At 41.3% G+C, this 21830-nt stretch overlaps 1 protein-coding gene across 1 annotated transcript in view; it reads right to left on the bottom strand.

Moving 5' to 3' along the window:
- LOC142050921 (maltase-glucoamylase-like) overlaps window positions 1-21553 on the bottom strand; it is a 58082-nt gene extending 36529 nt beyond the window's left edge. Inside the window, exons 1-16 of the mRNA XM_075080130.1 lie at window positions 21474-21553; window positions 19336-19459; window positions 18152-18225; window positions 14440-14560; window positions 13377-13510; window positions 12037-12188; window positions 8901-9072; window positions 7571-7670; window positions 6743-6855; window positions 5006-5131; window positions 4457-4588; window positions 3228-3347; window positions 2427-2540; window positions 1569-1653; window positions 832-949; window positions 156-327 (exon numbers count right to left, since the gene is read on the bottom strand). Coding sequence (XP_074936231.1) covers window positions 156-327; window positions 832-949; window positions 1569-1653; window positions 2427-2540; window positions 3228-3347; window positions 4457-4588; window positions 5006-5131; window positions 6743-6855; window positions 7571-7670; window positions 8901-9072; window positions 12037-12188; window positions 13377-13510; window positions 14440-14560; window positions 18152-18225; window positions 19336-19459 — 1857 coding nt within the window. The 5' untranslated portion in view covers window positions 21474-21553. The remainder of the gene's footprint in view (window positions 1-155; window positions 328-831; window positions 950-1568; window positions 1654-2426; window positions 2541-3227; window positions 3348-4456; window positions 4589-5005; window positions 5132-6742; window positions 6856-7570; window positions 7671-8900; window positions 9073-12036; window positions 12189-13376; window positions 13511-14439; window positions 14561-18151; window positions 18226-19335; window positions 19460-21473) is intronic.
- Between the last annotated feature and the right edge of the window lie 277 nt (window positions 21554-21830).

Genomic DNA, 21830 nt, shown 5'->3' on the forward strand with positions numbered 1-21830 from the left:
ACACCCCCACCCAGCCTGGTGTCACCTGCTGAGGGTGCCCTCGATCCCCTCATCCAGATCATTGATGAAGATACTAAACAAGACTGGGATTATGTCTCGGGTGTCACAGATACATTTTTGTTTTGAAAAGGTACCATAAACTACTCTTTTCATACATAAGGGATTCCAAAGAGGCCAAACTCCAGAATTCCAGGTATCGCCCACTTTATGTGGTCCCACGTTGCTGCGTTATCTCCCAGCCAGTGTCCCGCGTACTTTCCTGATCCCGCAAAAGTAGACCTCGAAAGAAGGAAGCTTCGTTTTCCAGGAAACAAAGTTTCAATGGCTCTGAAATTAAAAAAAGGTTGGAATTAAGCAAAAAAAAATAAAATTTAAAAAGAAGTTGTGGAGATGGGAAGATTTGTATAAAGTAAGCTTTGATTTATTTTCATTTATTCATTCACAATGATAAATAAGCTAAGGACACAGAATCCCTTCAGTTTAACCAGATCTGTATTAACTAAATGAATTTTTATATATATATCTCCACCTTAAAGAATCTTCACGTTTTTGCCTGCCAACCTTCGTCATATTTGAACTCCAAATAATAAAGCTCAGGTCTCCTTTCAGCTTCCTCTACCCATCGCTGAAATCCAACACTAGGACTTCGAATTTTGATTCAGAATTCAATTCCCATTTTAAAAAATACGATTTCGAACGCCCAGGTTCAGCCCATCAGAAGACTGATACTGATCCCCAGATCAGGTTCTCTGGGGAATGAAATTGCTCTGAATAGAGGCCATATGCTCTACTCTGCCCTTTTTTACGAAGATATTAGGGAGGATTCCTCACCGTTGTGTCGAGAGGGTCATGGAGTATCCAAAAAGGTTGTGGACGTCATATTGTCGCCCCCACTTCTGCACTGCATCCATACAGAGCGTCTTGGAATACATGACTCTATCAACAATATCTGGGGGGGAAAAGGTCAGAAGTGCATTTAAATTGATTTAATTAAATAGTTTTTGAAAATTTAGATTTAATCGATTTACTTAAGGGAAAAAACTGTATTTCTATGCTTTTCCTTCATGCATTTTCATTAAATTTTGGCCCTTTTCTCAGTTTGGTGTTTGCATTGACCTGAGGACTCCCAGGCTGAAGCGGTAAGTGCTCACCTGTGTCATACAACACTACTACGGGCTTCCAGGTTTATTCGTCTCTGCTTTAACAAAGAATATTTCTGTCTTCAAAATTCCCGTATCTCACAGCAATCAGCGTAGAAATCGCAAAATATTGCCCCAACTGCTGCTAAAATGAGCACAAATGCAGCTTTGCTAGCAGGGTGGGATTCAGTAGCCTGATGCTACTTCAAATTTTTCAATTCAATAAGCTTAGAACCAGCTTCAAGATGGATTTCACGCTCAAGGAAGGGCTCACCCAAAAACCACACCCCAAATTTCTGAATCGTTTGATCTGGCCATGTACCAGCAACAATCAAATTTCTGACTTGATAAAGACTGACTTGATAAGACAGTAATACACAAATCTTTTTATTTCTTTTTTTGCTCCGCAGCTAAAGATGATGGACTTACGGGGTGTGAAAGGGGGATAGTTTAAGTCGTTCGGCTCACAGCCATTGGTTGAGCCTTGAACAAAGTTGGCTACTTCATTCATATCCTGAAAAAAAAAAAAAAAAATCACAAATTCAATTTTAAATGGCAGCTGTAATGTTTATTTTAACAGCAGTAATTCCTGGGCTTTCAGCCAAATACACGGTTACAAACCCACGTGCAGTGGCTATGACTTGAAGGCACCAGAAGTATATAAGTGATAACAGTCATAAGCTGATGAACTCCTCATCCAGCAATTGGGACACTGATTTACAGAGTAATCAAAGAAAAAAAAAATAGATATATCTCTTTCTGAATGACAAAAATGTGATTTTAAGTGGCGATGGCGGTACTTCACCCAAACTGGAGAAATTAAGCGCTATGACTCTTCCCAAATTCTGCCATATAAATGAAGGTTATTTGTTCTGGTCCAAAATAAATAATTGCTGAGTTAAAAACCAAACTCCTACAGAGGGTGTTTGCCTTTTCCCTCGGGGGAAAATCATTTCTCCCAAAAGAGACCATTTATTAAAATCAAAAGTTAGTGTAGTGTTTACGATCCTGGTCACAGTCAGGTCCTGGATAGATTAAACCACATTAAATGCAGCTCTGCTGAAAGCAGCAAATATCCAACGCGTGGGATAAACGCCATTTCCAACAAAATCCCCCCGACACCAGAAATTACTTCACCTAAATGCGTTGAACACTACAGAAAAGATACAAATCCCACGTGGATTTCAGGTTATTCTCAGTAAATCTTCCTCCGGATCGATGCAGACTAAAACCTGACTTGCCATTCACCGCTTTTTGGAAAATGTGAAGATTTCAGCAATTACTTACAATCCAGATCCCGTCGTAGGGCACTTGGTTATAAAATATTTTGCATTCCTCCACCCACCAGCTGGTGCAGTCGGGGTTGGTGAAGTCTGGGAAGACGGTTCTTCCTGGCCACACCTGCAATAAAAAAATTAAAAAAGAGGGGAAATAATTAAACTGTTGATGACCTTGCAAAAAGATTAAAAACCTCAGAATTCCGTCAGATTTATGTGAGTTGCTCTCTTGGAGGAACATCTGGGTATAAAACCTCAGGATTTTGCAGGGCAGTGTTGGTAAAGTGATTGGGAGAAGGTTTTTGAGGTATAAATGGCAAGAGTAATATTAATTAATAATAAATCGATTATCATTATTGAATAATATGAATTATCATGCTTCATTAATATTATCATTAATTAATATCGATTATATTTTTCTTAAATTTACGTGCAGAAAAAAGGCAGAAAGCAGCTTTGTTAACTTCTGAGTTCTAAATTCCAAAGTCACTTTTGAAGTCAAAATTACTTTTAAGTTACACAAATTTTACAATAAGCAACTACGTTTGTAACCTTGTCGTAAGAAAACTTTCAAAGCAGTAAAGTGGGGATTGCTCTCTGATAACTATTGAAAATAAGCAAATGTTGGCTGCCCATGTCCCCCAAACCTTCAAAACTGCTCATTTTTCCTTTTGGAAAATCAAAATGTAAAAAAAAAATTTATCAAAACCCCTGAAATTTTGCAAAATATTGCGAATAGCAGAAAAATGGAAGATTACGCTGGCCCAAACGAAGGGGGATTTGGGCTCAGACTTTGTAAGCGTTTTATCACCTCTCCAACTAACGGTGTTACTCCGTCCGACCCATTAACCCAAACTTTCTTGCTTTGTCCTCTCTCGTAGGCTTGGTAGGGAGAACCGTCAGCGAGAGCCTCCGTGCTAATGGCAGGGTCCTAAAAAAGTGGAAAACCACACAAAATAAATGGTTCTCTCCACCGATTATGTAGAGCCCAGCAACTACACGGAAAGGTTTCTCACGTAACAACATATATTATGATTATTATTTATAAGAAAAAGAAAAAGAAAAAGAAAAAGAAAAAGAAAAAGAAAAAGAAAAAGAAAAAGAAAAAGAAAAAGAAAAAGAAAAAGAAAAAGAAAAAGAAAAAGAAAAAGAAAAAGAAAAAGAAAAAGAAAAAGAAAAAGAGAAAAAGAAAAAGAAAAAGAGAAAAAGAAAAAGAAAAAGAGAAAAAGAAAAAGAAAAAGAAAAAGAGAAAAAGAAAAAGAAAAAGAAAAAGAAAAAGAAAAAGAAAAAGAAAAAGAAAAAGAAAAAAAGAAAGATGAAAGAATCATATTAAGGTTGGAAAAGACCTCGAGGATCATCAAGGCCAACCCCCAACCCAACACCCCCAGGCCTCCGAAACCGTGTCCCCAAGGGCCACGTCTACATGTTTTTTGAACACCTCCAGGGATAGAAAGAGAAAGAGAAAGAGAAAGAGAAAGAGAAAGAGAAAGAGAAAGAGAAAGAGAAAGAGAAAGAGAAATAATAGAAATAGAAAGAGAAAGAGAAAGAGAAATAATAGAAATAGAAATAGAAATAGGAACAGAAATAATAGAAATAGAAATAGAAATAGGAACAGAAATAATAGAAATAGAAATAGAAATAGGAACAGAAATAATAGAAATAGAAATAGAAATAGGAACAGAAATAATAGAAATAGAAATAGGAACAGAAATAATAGAAATAGAAATAGGAACAGAAATAGAAATAGAAATAGAAATAGAAATAGAAATATCACGTAAGACTTAAGACAATATTTATTTATATGTTTATGTATATATAAAGATATAATATTTATGTAATTTATACATAAAATATAGAATTGTTTTTCTATATAAAGGATCTATAATATATATGTTATATATTTTATAAATGTTATATAGATATAACTGTTCTCTACATTGATTATCAGTTCTCTACACCAACAGCCCAACAACTACATGGAAAAATGTCTTGTGTAATAACAAACATATTAAAAAAAAAACTAGATAGCTAAACGCTTACCAGTATGATAATGTATTTTTGCCCATAGCCATGCATATACGTTTGAAAGTTGGGGAGGTCTTTGAAGTTCACTTTGTTGTAGGTAAAATCTTTCCTCGCTTCCATGTAGTCGATATCCGTGTACTGAACGTCCTGGGAGAAGATGGGGCGTTAGACGTGATGCTCAAGGGTCCTCAATGTGCTGCATTTTGACTTAAAAATGTGCAGCGGGATGTGGGCACCTGAAATATTTTTCTTACCACTATCCATAGCTAAATTGGGGAAAAAAATTAGCTCCTGACACTCTTTAATTTCCCAGGGTTTCTGAAAGTGTGAAGTGAATTTTCATACTGGGGTTGATCTCACTGGTTCACAGATTGAGCCAAAGAAACGTGCGTAACGTGGAAATAAATATGCTGAGTCAGAAGCTTTAAACTGAACAAAATGCTTCCACAACAGAAGGGAGCAAATGACATTTAAAATCATTCACTATTTTATATAGAAAACAGTGCAGCCAGTGAAAATTATTAGAGATAAAGAGGAAAAAAAATAATAACTTTTTTTACTCACATAAGGGAGTCCAATTGCTCTGTTTCGCTCCACAACAGCCTTCACCTCGTCGAGAGAGCCGTAATCGTAGCGGCTGAGGTGAAATCCCAGAGTCCAATAGGCGGGTAACGCCGGCAACCCTATAAACTGGAAATTAAACCCAAAAACAATGGGCGTCATTGGCCTCCTCTCTTTGGGGCCGATTCTCTCTCAAGTCAGAGATTCAACTTGAGTGCGATAAAGTGCGTTTTATGCAATCACCCACAGCTGCTTTATTTTTTATACTCTTTTTTCCAAAAAAACCCCTCTAGATGTGAATGATGCAAACAATGATGTGAAGGATGATACATTGCTACCGATTAATTAACTACGCTATTTAATATTATATTAATATTATGTAATAATATATTGCATTGAATTCTATTGTATTGTATTATTGTAGAATCAGAGAATCATGGAATGATTAAGGTTGGAAAAGACCTCGAGGATCGTCAAGGCCAACCCCCAGCCCAACACCCCCAGGCCTCCGAAACCGTGTCCCCAGGGGCCGCGTCTACATGTTTATTTGAGCCCCCCCAGGGACGGCGACTCCCCCACCTCTCTGGGCAGCCTGTGCCAGGGCCTGACCGCTCCGGCAGGGAAGACATTGGCCCTAATCTCCAGCCTAAACCTCCCCTGACGCAGCTCGAGGCCGTTCCCTCTCGCCCTGTCACTGGTGACTTGGGAGCAGAGACCGACCCCCCCCTCACTCCAGCCCCTCTCAGGCAGCTGCAGAGAGCGAGAAGGGCTCCCCTCAGCCCCCTCTTCTCCAGGCTAAACCCCCCCCAGCCCCCTCAGCCGCCCCCCAGCACACTTGTGCTCCAGACCCTGCCCCAGCCCCGCTGCCCTTCTCTGGACACGCTCCAGCCCCTCCAGGCCCTGCTTGTCCCGAGGGGCCCAATCCTGAGCCCGGCACTCGAGGTGGGGCCGAGCACAGGGCTGAGCACAGGGGCCCCATCCCTGCCCGGCTCCTGCTGGCCACACCAGGGCTGACACAAGCCCGGGGGCTGGTGGCCTCCTTGGCCACCCGGGCACTGCTGGCTCATGCCCAGCCGGCTCTCAGCCAGCACCCCCAGGGCCTTCTCCGCCGGGCACTTCCCAGCCCCTCTGCCCCGGGCCTGGGGCGCTGCCTGGGGTTGGGGTGACCCAAGGGCAGGACCTGGCACTGGCCCTTGTTAAACCTCACATAACTGGCCTCGGCCCATCGATCCAGCCTGCCCAGGTCCCTCTGCAGAGCCTTCCTGCCCTCCAACAGCTCAACATACTGAGGGTGCCCTCGATCCCCTCATCCAGATCATTGATAAAGATATTAAACAAGACTGGCCCCAACTGAGCCCTGGGGAACCCCGCTCATGACCAGCTGCCAACTAGATTTAGCTCCGTTCAACGCAAATGCCTGGGCTCAGCCACCCGGCTGATACGTTTATTCTATTCTATTCTATTCTATTCTATTCTATTCTATTCTATTCTATTCTATTCTATTCTATTCTATGGTATTATATTGTATTGTATTGTATTTATTGTATTATATTTATTGTATTATATTTATTGTATTATATTTATTGTATTATATTTATTGTATTAAAGTATTATAATGTTATTATATTACCACCTCATTCTTTTCCAACCTTAATTTTTCTATGATTCTCTGATTCTTTCCTTGGAGTGCCTCCAAGGTTGCAGGATCCACCACCTTTAGGGTGGGGTTCACCAACATACCTGCACGTACTCCTGCACCACTTGCTCGGGGGTGTCACCCAAGAAGACGTAAAAATCAAGAATCCCCCCAGTTGTTCTGTAAGTGACAGCTGGCGCCGGCTGCAGGGCGAACTCTGCGAGCAAAAAGTGCACAAAATCCATTTGGGATATTTACCTAAACCTCAAATGACTGTGACGCCAATATGAAAGGTATAAAACTTCGTTAGGAGAAAATATCAAACGAAAATATTCAAGGAAACCCAAAACCATTAGTGGAGTTGCAACACAGGTGGTATGTTTCCAGCTCTTTTTTTTTTTTTTTTTAACTGAAAATGCCCATATTTACATTCTTATGTGGTCCAGAAAGACAAATCCAAAGGCACAACAACTTCTCATTAAATTTTCAGTCTCAAGACACTTGATTATTTGTTAAGCACCCAAATATGTCCATGCTTATCTAGGAGAAATTAGGGGCATATATTAACAAGTGCTGCTCAGTATAAATTTAGGCTCAGATTTTAATATCTTGTACTGAAATGTTCCTGAACGTGAGCAAAAATTAGACATTATGTGTATGACACTGGCTTTGCAATACAACCTTAACGCTCCTTGTATAGGAAACACGAGTAAATGCTTGAAAAAAAAGGCTGCAGACACAGATTTTAAGGCAACATTCTTCAAAATCTAATATGCGGCTGCATTTTTTTAAAAAAATTTACATCAGCTGAGCAGGATCACAGTGCAATAGACCTCCAGATCATTTAAAATAAAGACATAAATAAATCTTGGTTTTTTTAGAGAGAGACAGAGAGATTGCAATACTTAGAGCTATGGAGAAGGCATTCTTACCCATGGCATTGCTATTCATCAAAAAAACACCAAGAGAGGCTCCACTGTTGTCTTCCAAACACAAGAAGAAAGTCTGAACGCCGTACAAATTATCCATGTTCTTAAAGAAAAACAGAAAAGCTGATTTTAAAAACCCAGTGTCTACAATAAGTTTTGTTAGTAGTGAGGCAAATTCTGGTTTCAGTTCAAAAATCAAACCGGACGTGTCAGCCCATAGACAATGTCTCAAAATTTTGAAAGATTTTCTTGCTTTTTTCCTTCTAAAACATTAATTAGCTGCAAACATCAAGCTGCTCCCTGAATCCCATTCCCGTCACTCTTACTTCAGCAAAAGACTTCAGGACTTACTCCAAATTCAGCACAAGGATTGTTGCCACATTAAATAGTCTCAGTTTAACACTCGCGTAAGCTCATTATTATCTCAAATAATGAGAAACGATGTTGAATAGAGGTTGAGAAGCTGCAGTTATAAATAAGCTGGTTTAAGGACCCAAATAAAATCAAATTCTTATTACTCCTTCTTCTATTATCTATGTTACTTTTCTTGCTCCCTAGCATTGATTATACACCAGAAATTTAATGTTTTCTGATGTTTTTTTTTTATTTTTACCTTGTCAAGCTCTTACACACTCTACCAAATATTTCTTTTTTCTCATCAAGTCCAAAATCTATGAAAAATCACAGCAATAATGTTTGGCTATTTCCCCCAAAGTACCCCCAAAAAATGCTGGGGGGGGGAATCCAAGTCAGAAAAAGCAAAACATAAGCGAAGAATTAGTATAAATACCAATGACTGGTTTTAAATAACACATTTTGCAAGCTGATACTGTGGTGGAGCAATACGGTGCCAAAACCTTGTGGATTCAGGATAAAACATCTCATTTCTCAAAACCAGATGCCCTAGAAATCACCTTGGGAAAAAAAAAAAGCAGAAAATGTAGAAACAAAATCATTGCTGCCAGACTTATTTTGCTTTATAAAGCAACAGCTGCTCAGGGCACCTTCGCATTATTTCCTGTGATACGACGCTGTGAAAGGAAAAATATTTTATCTACCAGATTTTGCACGGACAGGAAAAAAAAAACAACAAAAAACACAGTCCATCAGATATTAATGTTCGTCAGTTGACTTGCAGCAAAACCCAACCGATTCAATCCAAATATTTATGAAAACCTGTTCCAACAGGAATTTTATTATCCCATGTTTTTGGAACATTTGGCAAGTCTTTAAGGAAAAAAAAAAAAAAAGTGGATATCACTAATGTGCCAACGATGGCTGGATTCTAGAATTTACCTGAAAAGAAGGAAAATGTAATAAAATAAGCACCTACTCCAGAAGGGGCCGTATCCCTGCTAAATATGGGCCAGGTTTTCCAGTTGACATCATGTTGGTATCGCTTATGCACGTGCTCGCCCACCCCGTAGATGTTGCTGCTGGGGAGTTTGATGGAGAGCTGTAAAAACTGCTCGGCGTACAGCAGCGGGCCGATGGTGGTATCGAACCTGGCGAAAGGACGAAATGTTGCATAAATATTTCTGTGCTGAAGGTTGCATCCCTTAGTATCGCTAAACCCCTGTGGCAGTGCAGCCACCCCGAGATCCCAAAATAAGCCCTATTGTGTTAGCTCAGTCATAACGGCTTGGGCGTCAGGCAATCTCTGTCCACCCTGGGCCATCGGCTCCCTGACTTATGTACCAGAATTGGGGCCAGAATGTAAAATATTGACCAAAGCCCATCATCTTGAGCCTATAACCAGCGATCCAAGAGGGAGACCTTTGAGCTTTCCGGGACCACAGCAGGCCATGTGACCCTGTATCTCCCCCTGGGCTGGGACATCTCTAAGGGTAGATTTCATGAGGATTGAAGGATCATCCATCAGCAATTTCATGAGGATTGAAGGAGTGTCCGTTGACGATTTCACAATGATTGAAGGATCGTTCGTTGACGGTTTCATGAGGACTCAAAGGCCTGATTTCATGAGGAACCAAAGGCCTGATTCCATGAGGACTCAAAGGCCTGGTTCCATGAGGACTCAAAGGCCTGGTTCCATGAGGAACCAAAGGCCTGATTTCGCAAGGGTTCAAAGGCCTGATTCCGTGAGGACTCAAAGGCCTGGTTTTGCGAGGCCTCAAAGGCCTGATTTCATGAGGAACCAAAGGCCTGATTCCATGAGGACTCAAAGGCCTGGTTCCATGAGGAACCAAAGGCCTGATTTCGCAAGGGTTCAAAGGCCTGATTCCGCGAGGACTCAAAGGCCTGATTCCGTGAGGACTCAAAGGCCTGGTTTTGCGAGGCCTCAAAGGCCTGATTTCATGAGGAACCAAAGGCCTGATTCCATGAGGACTCAAAGGCCTGATTTCGCAAGGGTTCAAAGGCCTGATTCCGCGAGGACTCAAAGGCCTGATTCCGTGAGGACTCAAAGGCCTGGTTTTGCGAGGACTCAAAGGCCTGATTTCATGAGGAACCAAAGGCCTGATTCCATGAGGACTCAAAGGCCTGGTTCCATGAGGAACCAAAGGCCTGATTTCACAAGGGTTCAAAGGCCTGATTCCGTGAGGACTCAAAGGCCTGGTTTTGCGAGGCCTCAAAGGCCTGATTTCATGAGGAACCAAAGGCCTGATTCCATGAGGACTCAAAGGCCTGGTTCCATGAGGTTTGCCAGCCATGTGCTGATGAATGCCAGCACATTAAAGTGAATAATTCATGAAACTCACGAAAAGGGAAATTTTACTCAAAGGTTAACCTCAGGGGGTGTGTGCGTGTGCAATTTGACTACATATAGAAATATATTATCCTTATTCACATGAATGGTTGACCAAGTCTGAGACTAAGATTGGGCCTAGCTGCACCTAGACTTCTCTCTGAAAGAAGTGTAGAAAGCAAGGGGGTCTATTCTAAACCTCATGACTCAACGGGAGGGTCCTCCTTTTCCCCTGCATCCACAGTCCTTCTGAACCAATCAAACTTGAGTATAACTGAATTTTCCTTTGTGCACCTCTTCCATGTAAGTAACAGATCGAGCCTTGCCATTCTCGAGTCTTTAACTAAGTCACTGTATTGACTGTAAAAAATTCCCTCAAATTGCTGTTTTAAATTGGCTGATGCTTTTAAAACTTATACAACCTAATACTGTGATCTATCTCAAATATTAATAAACCTTACCTTGCTAACCAAAGCCATGTAAAGAATCATATTCCCAACAATTTTATGTAGTATGGATGCACATGGCTGTATTTGCCACACACACATACCCCCCCAAAAAAAACCTACGCCATTATTTAAGAAAGCATCTGCATCATGTGCCACTACTAATTTTGTCATACACATCTCATAGTTTGGCCAGAACCAGTCACGCTGCATATTGCAGCGAAAATACCGGGTTTTTTAAATAATAATTTATTAATTCTGGGTGGGGTTTTTTTTCATTAAAACCATAAAACACAATATTAGTTTTTTTCCAAATTAAATAAAAACCTAAGGAAAATTTAAGCGATAGCCAAGAGCGATGTTTCAAACATCCCAACATTTTTTCTTCAAAATTAAATCAAAACCAAAGAAAAATTTAAGCAATCTTCCAGAGCATTGTTTCAAACAGGTCCCAAGAATTTTCTTTCCAAATTAAATGAAAGTCTAAGGAAAATTTAAGCAATCTATAGTGCTGTTTCAAACAGTTTCCATCAATTTAAATTATTCTCCCCTCCACATGCCAACAAAATCAGTCCTGAGCACCCGCTCCATCTTTCAAGCGCTCATTAATGGCAAATCAGTCTTTAAGGAGGCTTTTAAGAAAGCAAACAGTGCTAATAACGGGAAAATAAGTAAATCCTAATTAATTAAACTTGAAGAGTTGATAGCAATCCAACTCCTGCTAGCAATCAGCTAAGTAATCACTTTTTAATTGATTTAAGAAATATTTTCTCCTGAGGCTTCTGCCTTTCAGCGGGGCTCAGTGCAGGGCTGTTAGCCCAGCTTTGGGTTAGGGGGGTGGTTTTAGAAAACAAAGACATTTAAATCCTTCAGTATAGAAGCTCTTGGTATATTTCGCTTACAGTTTTCTAAGACCAGCTTAGCACTGGTCGGTACCAAAGAGTCTCTTGTCCATCTTATTTTGGGGGCTGAGACCTTCAGGAGGAGCTTCATGACTAAGACAGGAAAGATGCAGTAAAAGGTGATGCTGGGAAGGACTTCTCATCGTAATTGGTGAAGGGATGGCACAATTCATCGATTCTCCCCAGGATTAAGGGAAGAAGAGAGCAGAGCCAATGTGGCAAAACCTTAACCCCATGAGATAGACCTCCCCATCTCCCAGATTTTATGTGGAAAGAGTCTTTCCACTCTGTTTATCCATCAAAAGAAGGGAAGAATCAGTTTGCATGCCCAAGAGGGCACCTAAGGCACCCCAAACCTTCAGAGGAAACGGACGGTATCATGATTTTTTATGGATAAAAAGGCCAAAATTTACTCACACAACTTTTCCATTGCTTGCTCTGGTCACCATGATGCCAAAGGGATTTTGCTGAACATCAACTTTATATTTTAAATTGGAGGCTGCCGGACCGCTGAAAGGTCCCACGTGCTCATGGGGGACTTCAAATCTTTGCGTTTTAGGATCAGTGATCTACGCATTTTTAAAGAACAACGTAAGTAATTTAGAAATTAATGACTCATTTTAACATTTTCCAGCACGACCATCCAAATTTTACTTGGCAAAAAAAAACCCCAAAAAACACCCATTGCCAAAACAGCATCACGACGACACAATAAATGGCAAAAATAAGACTGTTCAAACTGACCCAGCCTCTTTATTTGGGCAGACAACGATGGCATTTCCCATTATTGCTTGATCTGAGGGTATTTCTCCCATGGAAATACGCAGGAGGGAGAATTCTGCACGACCATGTCTGTAGGCACCACCCAGCCCTTCTTCAGCATCTCATTTGCAGTCTTTCTATGTGTCCTACCTTGGCTGGGTGGAGCCAAACCCAGCCTGACTCCCAGGTTTTTGGCAGAAAAATAGGTGGTGCCCTCCAGTCCCAAGAATATTTAAAAAAAAAAAAAAAAGAAATTAAAAAATAAAAGAAGAAAAGATGGTAAGGAAAAGAGAAAATGGAAAACAGAAAAAAGATAAACGAGAAGAAAAGAAAAAAGGAAAAATAAGAAAAGAAGAAGAGAAAAGAGAAAAAAGACAATTCAACAAAACAGAAAACAGAAAAGGGAAAATAAAAAAGAGAACAAATAAAATAAAAAAGAAAGAAAAAAGAAAAATGAGAAGAAAAAAATGAAAAAAGATAAAACAAAGCAGAAAAGGGAAAACAGAAAATAAAGGAGAAAAGGGGAAAAAAGAAGGAAGAAAAAGGAAGGAAAAAAGAAAAAAGGAAGAAAAAGTAGGGAAAAAAAAAGGAAAGAAAAAGGTAAAAGGAAGAAAAAGGAAAAAGAAAAAGGAGGAAAAAAGGAAGAAAAAAGAAAAAACAATAACAAAAAAGCCCAGAAGTCCTGTCAAGCCCCAAATCCATGGATTTTGGCATATTTCCTGCACACCGAGCGCCGAGTCTTCCACGAAACACAAGGCGCTTTGGAAGCGCTAAAGGTTTCTGCCAAAACACCCCTGAGCTTGGCGTAAATGCCCGTGTTTTGCGCAGAACTCCTTTCCCGGGGGGGGGGGGGAGTGGGGGACACAGGCTGCTGCTCCGCCGCGGAGCTAAAAAAAGCCCTTTCCTGGTCAAAATCTCCGGTGGTACCCGCGCGCGGAGGTCCCGGATGAGCGTGGCGGGAACCGCGCCGCCGGCCCCCGCCCCCCCGGCCCGACGCGCGGCGCGGCGCGGCGCTCACCCCGGAAGCGGAAGCGGGCTGCGGCCTGGTGCTCCGCCGCCAGGAGGAGGGTCCGGATGTCGCTGCCGAAAAGCGAAGGGGCGGGGAGGCGGGTCAGCGCGGCCTGGAACCCTGCGGGGGCGAACCGGGGTGAGGTGAAATTGCTCGGCACGGAGTGAAGCTTAAATCAAAACGAAATAAAAATCACAAAAACAAAAAGTGAAATAAAATAAAATAGGATTGAGACTGAAATTAAAAAATATAGAAATAAAACTATTAAAATTACAAAAATATAAAAATTAAATTAAATTAAAATTACAAAAATAAAATAAAATAAAGTTGAATAAAATTGAATAAAAATTAAAATTACAAAAATATTAGAAATAACATCACATAACATCACATCACATAAAATAACATAAAATAGAATAAAAAATAAAATTACAAAAATATAAAAAGAAAAGAAAAGAGAAAACAAGAAAGAAAAGAGAAAAGAAAGAAAAGAAAAGAAAAGAAAAGAAAAAAGAAAAGAAAAGAAAAGAAAAGAAAAGAAAAGAAAAGAAAAGAAAAGAAAAGAAAAGAAAAGAAAAGAAGAAAAGAAAAGGGAATTTTAAAATTAAAAAAAATATAAAAATTAATAAAATAAAATAAAATAAAATAAAATAAAATAAAATAAAATAAAATAAAATGGAAGGGAAGGGAAGGCAATAAAAAACAAAAATTACAAAAAATACAAAATAAAATAAAATAAAGACAATTATAACATAAGAAAAAATAGAAATCATAAAATCATAAAATAAAAATAAAACTTAAAAAGAAATTGAATGGAATGGAATAAAATAAAAATAAATAAAAGAAAGTCAAACTAAAACAAAATAAAGAAAATAGAGTAGAATAGAATATGATGGAATGGAATGGAATAGCATAACATAACATAACATAACATAACATAACATAACATAACATAGCATAGCATAGCATAGCATAGCATAGCATAGCAGAGCGCTGTGGAAACGGCGAGCCGCGCGCGCCGAGGTCTGGGCGCGGCGGTGCCGACTTACCCTCCCGAGTCGCTCGCGGCGCTCCCTCCACCTGGTAGCCGTGGCTGGTCGAGAAGAAGCACCACGGCACGCCGGTGCCGCTCTGGGGGCTCCAGCAGCAGCTGCGCAGGCTGCAGAGGCTCTGCGCCGGAAGAGGAGATTTTTAACGCAAATCAGCCCCCAGTAAGTCGAACAGGACTAAATCGGAACGAGGCCGAGCCCCCGCCCGAAACCCTGCCTCGGCTCTGAGCGGCCTCGCAGGGCCGATGGGCGACCGGGAACGCGGGCGAGGTGTTCGGGGGATTCAAGGTGGAAAATCGCTCATTATTGCGGGGAAAAAAAAAAAATTTAAAACTCTGGATTCTGGAAATTTGTTCTTTCTTAAAGCCAGGGAGGACACAAATCTGTTCAAGAAATTATCGGATCGTTCGAGCTGCGGCTTTTAGGAGACGTGAGGGTGTTGGGCTGGCGGTTGGACTGGACGATCCTGGAGGTCTTTTCCAGCCTTCACGATTTGATGATTCTACGGCTTCACAGGGTGGCCAATTTTCACAAAATGGGTTAAAAAAAAAAAACAAAAAAAACAAACAAAAAAACCCACTCGCGTCTCTATAAAAGCAATAATTTGGGCGGAGAAACAAAGCCATGGGTACCTCTGTGGTTTACGGCCCTCTCCGCATCGGAAGCGTCACCAGCCCGACATTGGCCATGTCAACCTCAATAACCTCGATGGGCCCAGACTCAAACGGAGACCAAAAAAAAGCACCTTTTTTTTTTTTTTTTTATAAAAAACAGAAAACAAACCCAAACCGCTCGACTCGTCATTTACAACCTGTATCTTGGCAAGGTGACACCAACCTCTCTGGCCCAATGAACCAGGTCACCTTCACTTTGGGTTTAGAAATTAAGTTATTCACCCACTTTTTAAGTGAGTTTTACCTCTGACGGTAAGATTTGGGTCGTATATCACTTAAAATGGGGCGGGGGGTGTTGCTGTTGTTGATGAAATAAGTCATTCCTGAGGTCGCGGTGTCACGGCGACACGTGGGGAGCGTCACGGGGAGCAACGGCTGCGTGCGCGGGCCTCGGCCCAAGGCCCAGACCTCCAGGACGTCCCATAAGGCCACCCGAGATAAACCGCCGATTCAAATCAGTTAACGACGCTTTAAACTGTCCTAAGGGCTCTTACGGCTTTTACTTAGACGCAATGAAAACAGTTTTAAAGCATTAAGGTCAGGGGCGGCCCTGAAGCGGGGCGGCCCACGCTGCCCTTCTCCAGGCGGGCCGTCCTCCCTCGAGGCCGCGGGCGGCTCACGCGGAATGCTTAAAATGAGAATATTTCACTGAGACTTTAAATAGTCTTCATGACCGTTAATGGCGCTCTATTTTCAGGGAGCACCAAGCAGCGAGTCTGTGTGTGTGTATGTATATAAAATAATGTACGTTACGTTATTTTATGTTATTTTATGTTATTTTATGTTTTTTATGTTATTTTGTTATTTTTGTTATTTTATTTTATGTTATGTAATGTATTATGTTATATTATATCATATTATATCATATTATTATATTATATCATATTATATCATGTCATGTCATATTATATTATATTATATCATATCATATAATATCATATCATATTATATCATATTATATCATATCATATTATGTTATATTATGTTATATTATATTATGTTATGTTATGTTATGTTATATTATATTATATTATATTATATCATGTCATATCATATCATATCATATCATATCATATTATATTATGATATGTTATTACATTATTATATTATACAGTATACATAATATATTTTATATATATAAACTTTTAGAAGATGGATATTTTACACTCTCTTTCATGCCCAGCACCCAGAAAGGAGCAGAGTCCACCCAAAAAAGTATTTATTTTTATATATATTATATTTTTTTATATATTATATATTTTAAATCATTGTACTATATTATGTTATGTTATAGGTAGTTTAGTCTATTTATATATATATTTTTATATACATACATATATCTAAAAATACATACACACACGTGCGTATTAAGAAGCCCTTTCCAGGCGGTGCGTTGCAGCGGCTCCCTCGTTCGTGCCCGGCACCCAGAGGGGAGCAGAGCCCACCCAGAGGTCACCCCGCCTTGCTCCGCTGTAGCAGCTTCGCGCCTGCCCCGCCCCCCACCCCGGGAGGCCAGACCTCGGCTTAGGGAGCGATAAGCCGGGCTCAGGCAGAGGGCGGCGATAACCCCTGACCGCCGCCCCGGGGCGGGGGAGGGAACCTGCCGAAATCGAGCGGTTTGTCCCCGAATCGCCGCGAGCACGTGGCCCAGCCACGAGGGGTCATTCTTCAGGGTGTTTTTGTGCCTCATCAAACTTTGCCCTCGCTTGCAGCGAGCGGTTAATAAATACCAACTCGCCTCCACCCTACGCGTCGTTACTAAGGCTTTTCAGTAACTCTAATTATACGCGCTCGTTTGTTGGGTCTTTATATCTATTTTTTTGCATGAATGAGGAAAGCAAGGCTTTCTATCACGAGCTTACGTGAAATTTAAATTAATTGCCATTTTTCCCCGCGAGCTTTTAGCCCAAAATCCACCTCACGGTAAAAAAAAAAAGGCAGGAGCAAACGGCCTTTATTATTCCTAATCCTATTATCATCATCAAAATGAATCCAATAATTCCCCAAAATCAACTCTTCGTGAAGAAAACTGGATTTTCAGCTCGTTCGCTTTGCGGCCCCGCTCCGTTCCGCCCCGAACCTCGTTTAAAAAAACAAACCACTAATTAAACCTTAGGGGCGGCGCAAAACGTGGGGCTTAAATAAAAACGTAAATAAATAAATAGGATCTGCAAGCGCGACTGCGGCGAGATTTCCCGCGACGCAGGGCGGCGTTGCTTCTCCGCTTTAATTCTCAAATTCGGCGAAATTTAAGGCTAATATGAAATTGTAACGCTCTTGCTAATATCAAATTTAGAGCTAATATTTAGCATCGGTCACTCGGCACGGCACGGCTGGCTCCGAGGCGTTAATTAAAGATGAAAAGGATCCGCGAGGCTGCTCCGACACGGTGGCCATGGGGAAGAGGACTCTGCCATCGTTTGGCCTTTCCTTACGGTTCGGGCGGCCAAATCGTATTAAATGTTATTTTACGGCGTTACGCTAGCGGGTTTTTGCTGGAAACCTGAAATAATTGACCTGGATTTCTAACTTCCGCGCGCCATCGTCGAGACGGCACCAACGTAAGAGCGGCGAAGGCTCGATTTGGGAAATTACAGCCCAAAAGGTTACGCATCGCGATGAGCTGAATTTTGGTTTAATGCGCCGTTAGGAACGTCAATATCTGACATCACGCCAAAAAAACAAAAAAGGGCAGTTTCAGCAAGAGGAAGTATTTCCAAACTGGCCCAATTTTGTCCCGGTTTAAATCAACAGGGTGGGCTTCGTCACTGCGCCAAGCGCTCCCACAAGAAGAAAAATCCAACTTGGTGATGGGCTGGAATTGGTTAAATTGGCCACTTTCGGTGGCCGCACGGCACCAAAAAATATCCAGGCGTCGTTTGCTGGTTGAAAAATGGTTTTAAATACCTGCTCTGGTACAAACAAGGGAGTTTCTTTTGATATTAAATTTGGGAGTAATTTATCACAGAGGTGTTAGGCTATTAATTCTAACCTAAATTTTTTTTTAAAAAATTATTCTTTTTCTCATGTTTTCAGACCTTGGTGGCGACTTGATCCGGGATGCAGTCAATCCGCTCGGCTGTTCCAATGCTCGGGCAGTTTGGGGAAAATTCTGTGAGACAGAGAAACGAAGGGGTTACTCGCAATAATTTGAAATTGAATTTAAATTTAAATTGTAATTGTAATTGTAATTATATTTTTATTGGTTTTAGTTCTAGTTATTTTTTATTTTTAATTTTAATTATCATTTTAGTTTTAGTTTTAATTTTAATTTTAATTTTTATTCTTATTTTTATTTTTATTTTTATTGTTATTTTTATTTTTATTTTTATCATTAAATGTCCTTTTTAATGATATTCCCAAGCCGTTTATCATTGCCTCAAAAATCTCCAGCCACAACCGTCGCTTCCAACAAGCCACAACTACTGATAACTCGCTCATTTTACGAAATTCTGTGCAACTGCTGGAGATAAAGAAAGAAAAACTTTGGTTTTCCAGGTTCTAAACGCAGCCGTGTCCCTAAGACAAGCGTTTTCTCATGGACTGAAGCAGTAAAAATATTACAGGTTTTTACGGTTATCGGTTTTTCTCTGTACAACAGAGCTTTGTCTCCCTCCGTCGCCTTTCTTAAGTGAAGCTTTAAATTTAAAAATATTGAAATCCTCCTCTTCTGGCAGTTGAAGTGAAAGGAAATTGTGGTTCAGGGTAAAATTTGCCTTTAATTGTGCATCACCCCATTTATTTCTGCAGTTCATCATCGCCCCGGTTATCGGCACGTGACTCCAGGTCACCTTTGGTTAATCATAAAGACGGAGTAACGTGAAAAGCCACAATAAAGCCTACAAAGGGCAGAAGACAAATGTTTAATCTCATGTTTTGGGGGAGGATTGGTGATTTTCTGCATTTTTGAAGACGCCAATCACAACTGGCATTAAAATAATCCCCATCAGATCCTGGGGGCAGTGTCTGCTTACAGCAGATTATAAAATAATTATTTTTACTTGTATCTATTCTATTTATGTATTATATCTGATATATTTATATATAAATAAATTATAAACCACGTATTATATGTCTTTTATGAAATGTATTATAAATTTTATATGTATATCTATTTTAATAAAATTTTAACATCTACATATAGTTTTGTTTTATCAAACAGACCCAAAAACTTCAAGACGGCAACTCTTTTTCTGATTCAGCAGCAGAAATCAGCACTTACGGGTGCTTTTGGCTTCAGTTTCCCTTGTGGCTAAAATCCCGATGAGGACACAGGCCACGGCCACCACCAAACAGAAGAGGACGATGAATATAATTTCCAATTTGCTGAATTTCTTCTTTTCCATCTATGCCCGGAAGAACACCGTTGGGTAAGGAAACCAGAAATAAGAATTTTGGAAATCGATATGTAGTGTGGCCAGCGGGGGCCGGGCAGGGATGGGGCCCCTGTGCTCGGCCCTGGGGAGGCCCCACCTCGAGTGCCGGGCTCAGGTTTGGGCCCCTCGGGACAAGAAGGGCCTGGAGGGGCTGGAGCGTGTCCAGAGAAGGGCAGCGGGGCTGGGGCAGGGTCTGGAGCACAAGTGTGCTGGGGGGCGGCTGAGGGGGCTGGGGGGGTTTAGCCTGGAGAAGAGGGGGCTGAGGGGAGCCCTTCTCGCTCTCTGCAGCTGCCTGAGAGGGGCTGGAGTGGGGGGGGGGTCGGTCTCTGCTCCCAATTTAAGCGATAGGACGAGAGGGAACGGCCTCGAGCTGCGTCAGGGGAGGTTTAGGCTGGAGATTAGGGCCAATGTCTTCCCTGCCGGAGCGGTCAGGCCCTGGCACAGGCTGCCCAGAGAGGTGGGGGAGTCGCCGTCCCTGGGGGGGCTCAAATAAACATGTAGACGCGGCCCTCGGGGACACGGTTTCGGAGGCCTGGGGGTGTTGGGCTGGGGGTTGGCCTTGACGATCCTCGAGGCCTTTTCCAACCTTAATAACTCCATGATTCTACAATCCATCCATCTGCCCCCACAAACCCCATACCCCAGCCTCATAGCCCTACAGCCCATCTCTACAGCCCCCAGGAACCCCAAAGCCTACCCCGACCTCATCCCCACAGATGCCATATGCCCACAGTACTCCAATTTCTTCCCCAAAAGGGTCGTCAAGCACCGGATCGGGCCGCCCAGGGCAGGGGGGGAGCCCCCATCCCCGGGGGTATTGAAGAGACGCGTGGGGGTGGCGCTGAGGGACATGGCGTGGCGGTGGGCTGGGCGCTGGCGCGTTGCCGGTTGGGCGCGACGACCTGAAGGGCCTGCTGCAGCCTCAACAATTCTATGATCCTATTTCAGCCATAAATCATATCCCCTCGTGCCTACATTGCTATAAGGGCCAAGTACCATAATTCTCATATTCAGAATAATTCGCCAAGTACAATAATTCAGAATAATTCAGAATAATTCAAGTAACATTGACGATGTCATTATTCATCACTGAGGGATTTCTTTTCCTTCCCACAAACTCCTTTCAAACATGCACAAACCAGAATTTTCCTGCACCTCTAATTATGGAATTATATTTTTTTTTCTATTTTACTGAAACTCCAGAACTAAAACTGAAGCGATCTGCACATTTCGGGTTTCAAACCAAAATGGGTTGGGTTTATTTTTTTCAAACAAACGAAAACTCCAGTTATATAAAGGAGGATATTAATCTGACCGTGTCCCCCAACAAAAAAACTATTAACATGGTAAGATCGTTATTTGTGAAAGAGGAGAAAAGCGTGCGCATAAAAAAAACAGCTGAAGGATGTCCCACGTCTTCGCCTCTCGCGCCCAAGCAGCCCCAAAAAACTAAATTGAAAAAAATACATTATTTTAACCGCTAAACAATACAGGGGGTCTGTTTCTCCGCAGCTCCCTTTCGCAGTGACCGAGTATTGACTGGGAGCCCTAAGAACTGGCATTCATTTGGGGGAAAACCTGAAATAATATTTATATTAATAATAATAACAATAAATAATTATATAATATATATATTACATATTATATACAATTATATCTGTATTTTATATATTAAATATTATATATTATACATTATATTATTTATTATATATTTATATTATATATTAATTTTATCATCATTATTATTATTATTGCTATTATTATTGCTATTATTACTGTTACTACTATGATTACTGCTAAAGGATTTATTGCCCTCAGCACCCATCCGAAACCACCACAACACGAATTTTTCCATCCTTCCATTCCCAAGCATTTAACTGCTAAAAATAAGGACGTTTGATTTATAAACGTCCGCTCGACCACCGGGCAAATCAACAGCAAAAATTTCTAGAAAACCGGGGATCCAGTAAATTGAACCACGTACCTTGCGGCGCTTTCGCCTTCCTTTCCCGGCCGCTGCGCTCGACTGCAAACCCGCATTTATACCCTGCCCTGTTATCGGCCGCGGGTGTCGTTCGCTAACAAAGTCCGTGCTGGTTTTTTTAAGGATTTACAGCTTCGTTTTGCTGACTCTGCAGAATCCCCCGTCTTAAGAAACAGGCGTTTCCGTGAACTCGTGTTTCTGCTATGGCAGATTTAGCACAGGTTTTTCCGCGAGCTGCGGCGCACGATTGAGTTGCAGGAAAGAAACCGCCAGGGGTTGCAAAACCACCCTCGCTTTTGTGCCCAGCGTTCGCCCGAGCCCGGAACTGAAATTCATTCTGCTGCGTAATAGCTGATG

The sequence above is a fragment of the Phalacrocorax aristotelis genome, unplaced genomic scaffold, assembly GCF_949628215.1.
Source record: "Phalacrocorax aristotelis unplaced genomic scaffold, bGulAri2.1 scaffold_57, whole genome shotgun sequence".
Lineage (NCBI taxonomy): Eukaryota > Metazoa > Chordata > Aves > Suliformes > Phalacrocoracidae > Phalacrocorax > Phalacrocorax aristotelis.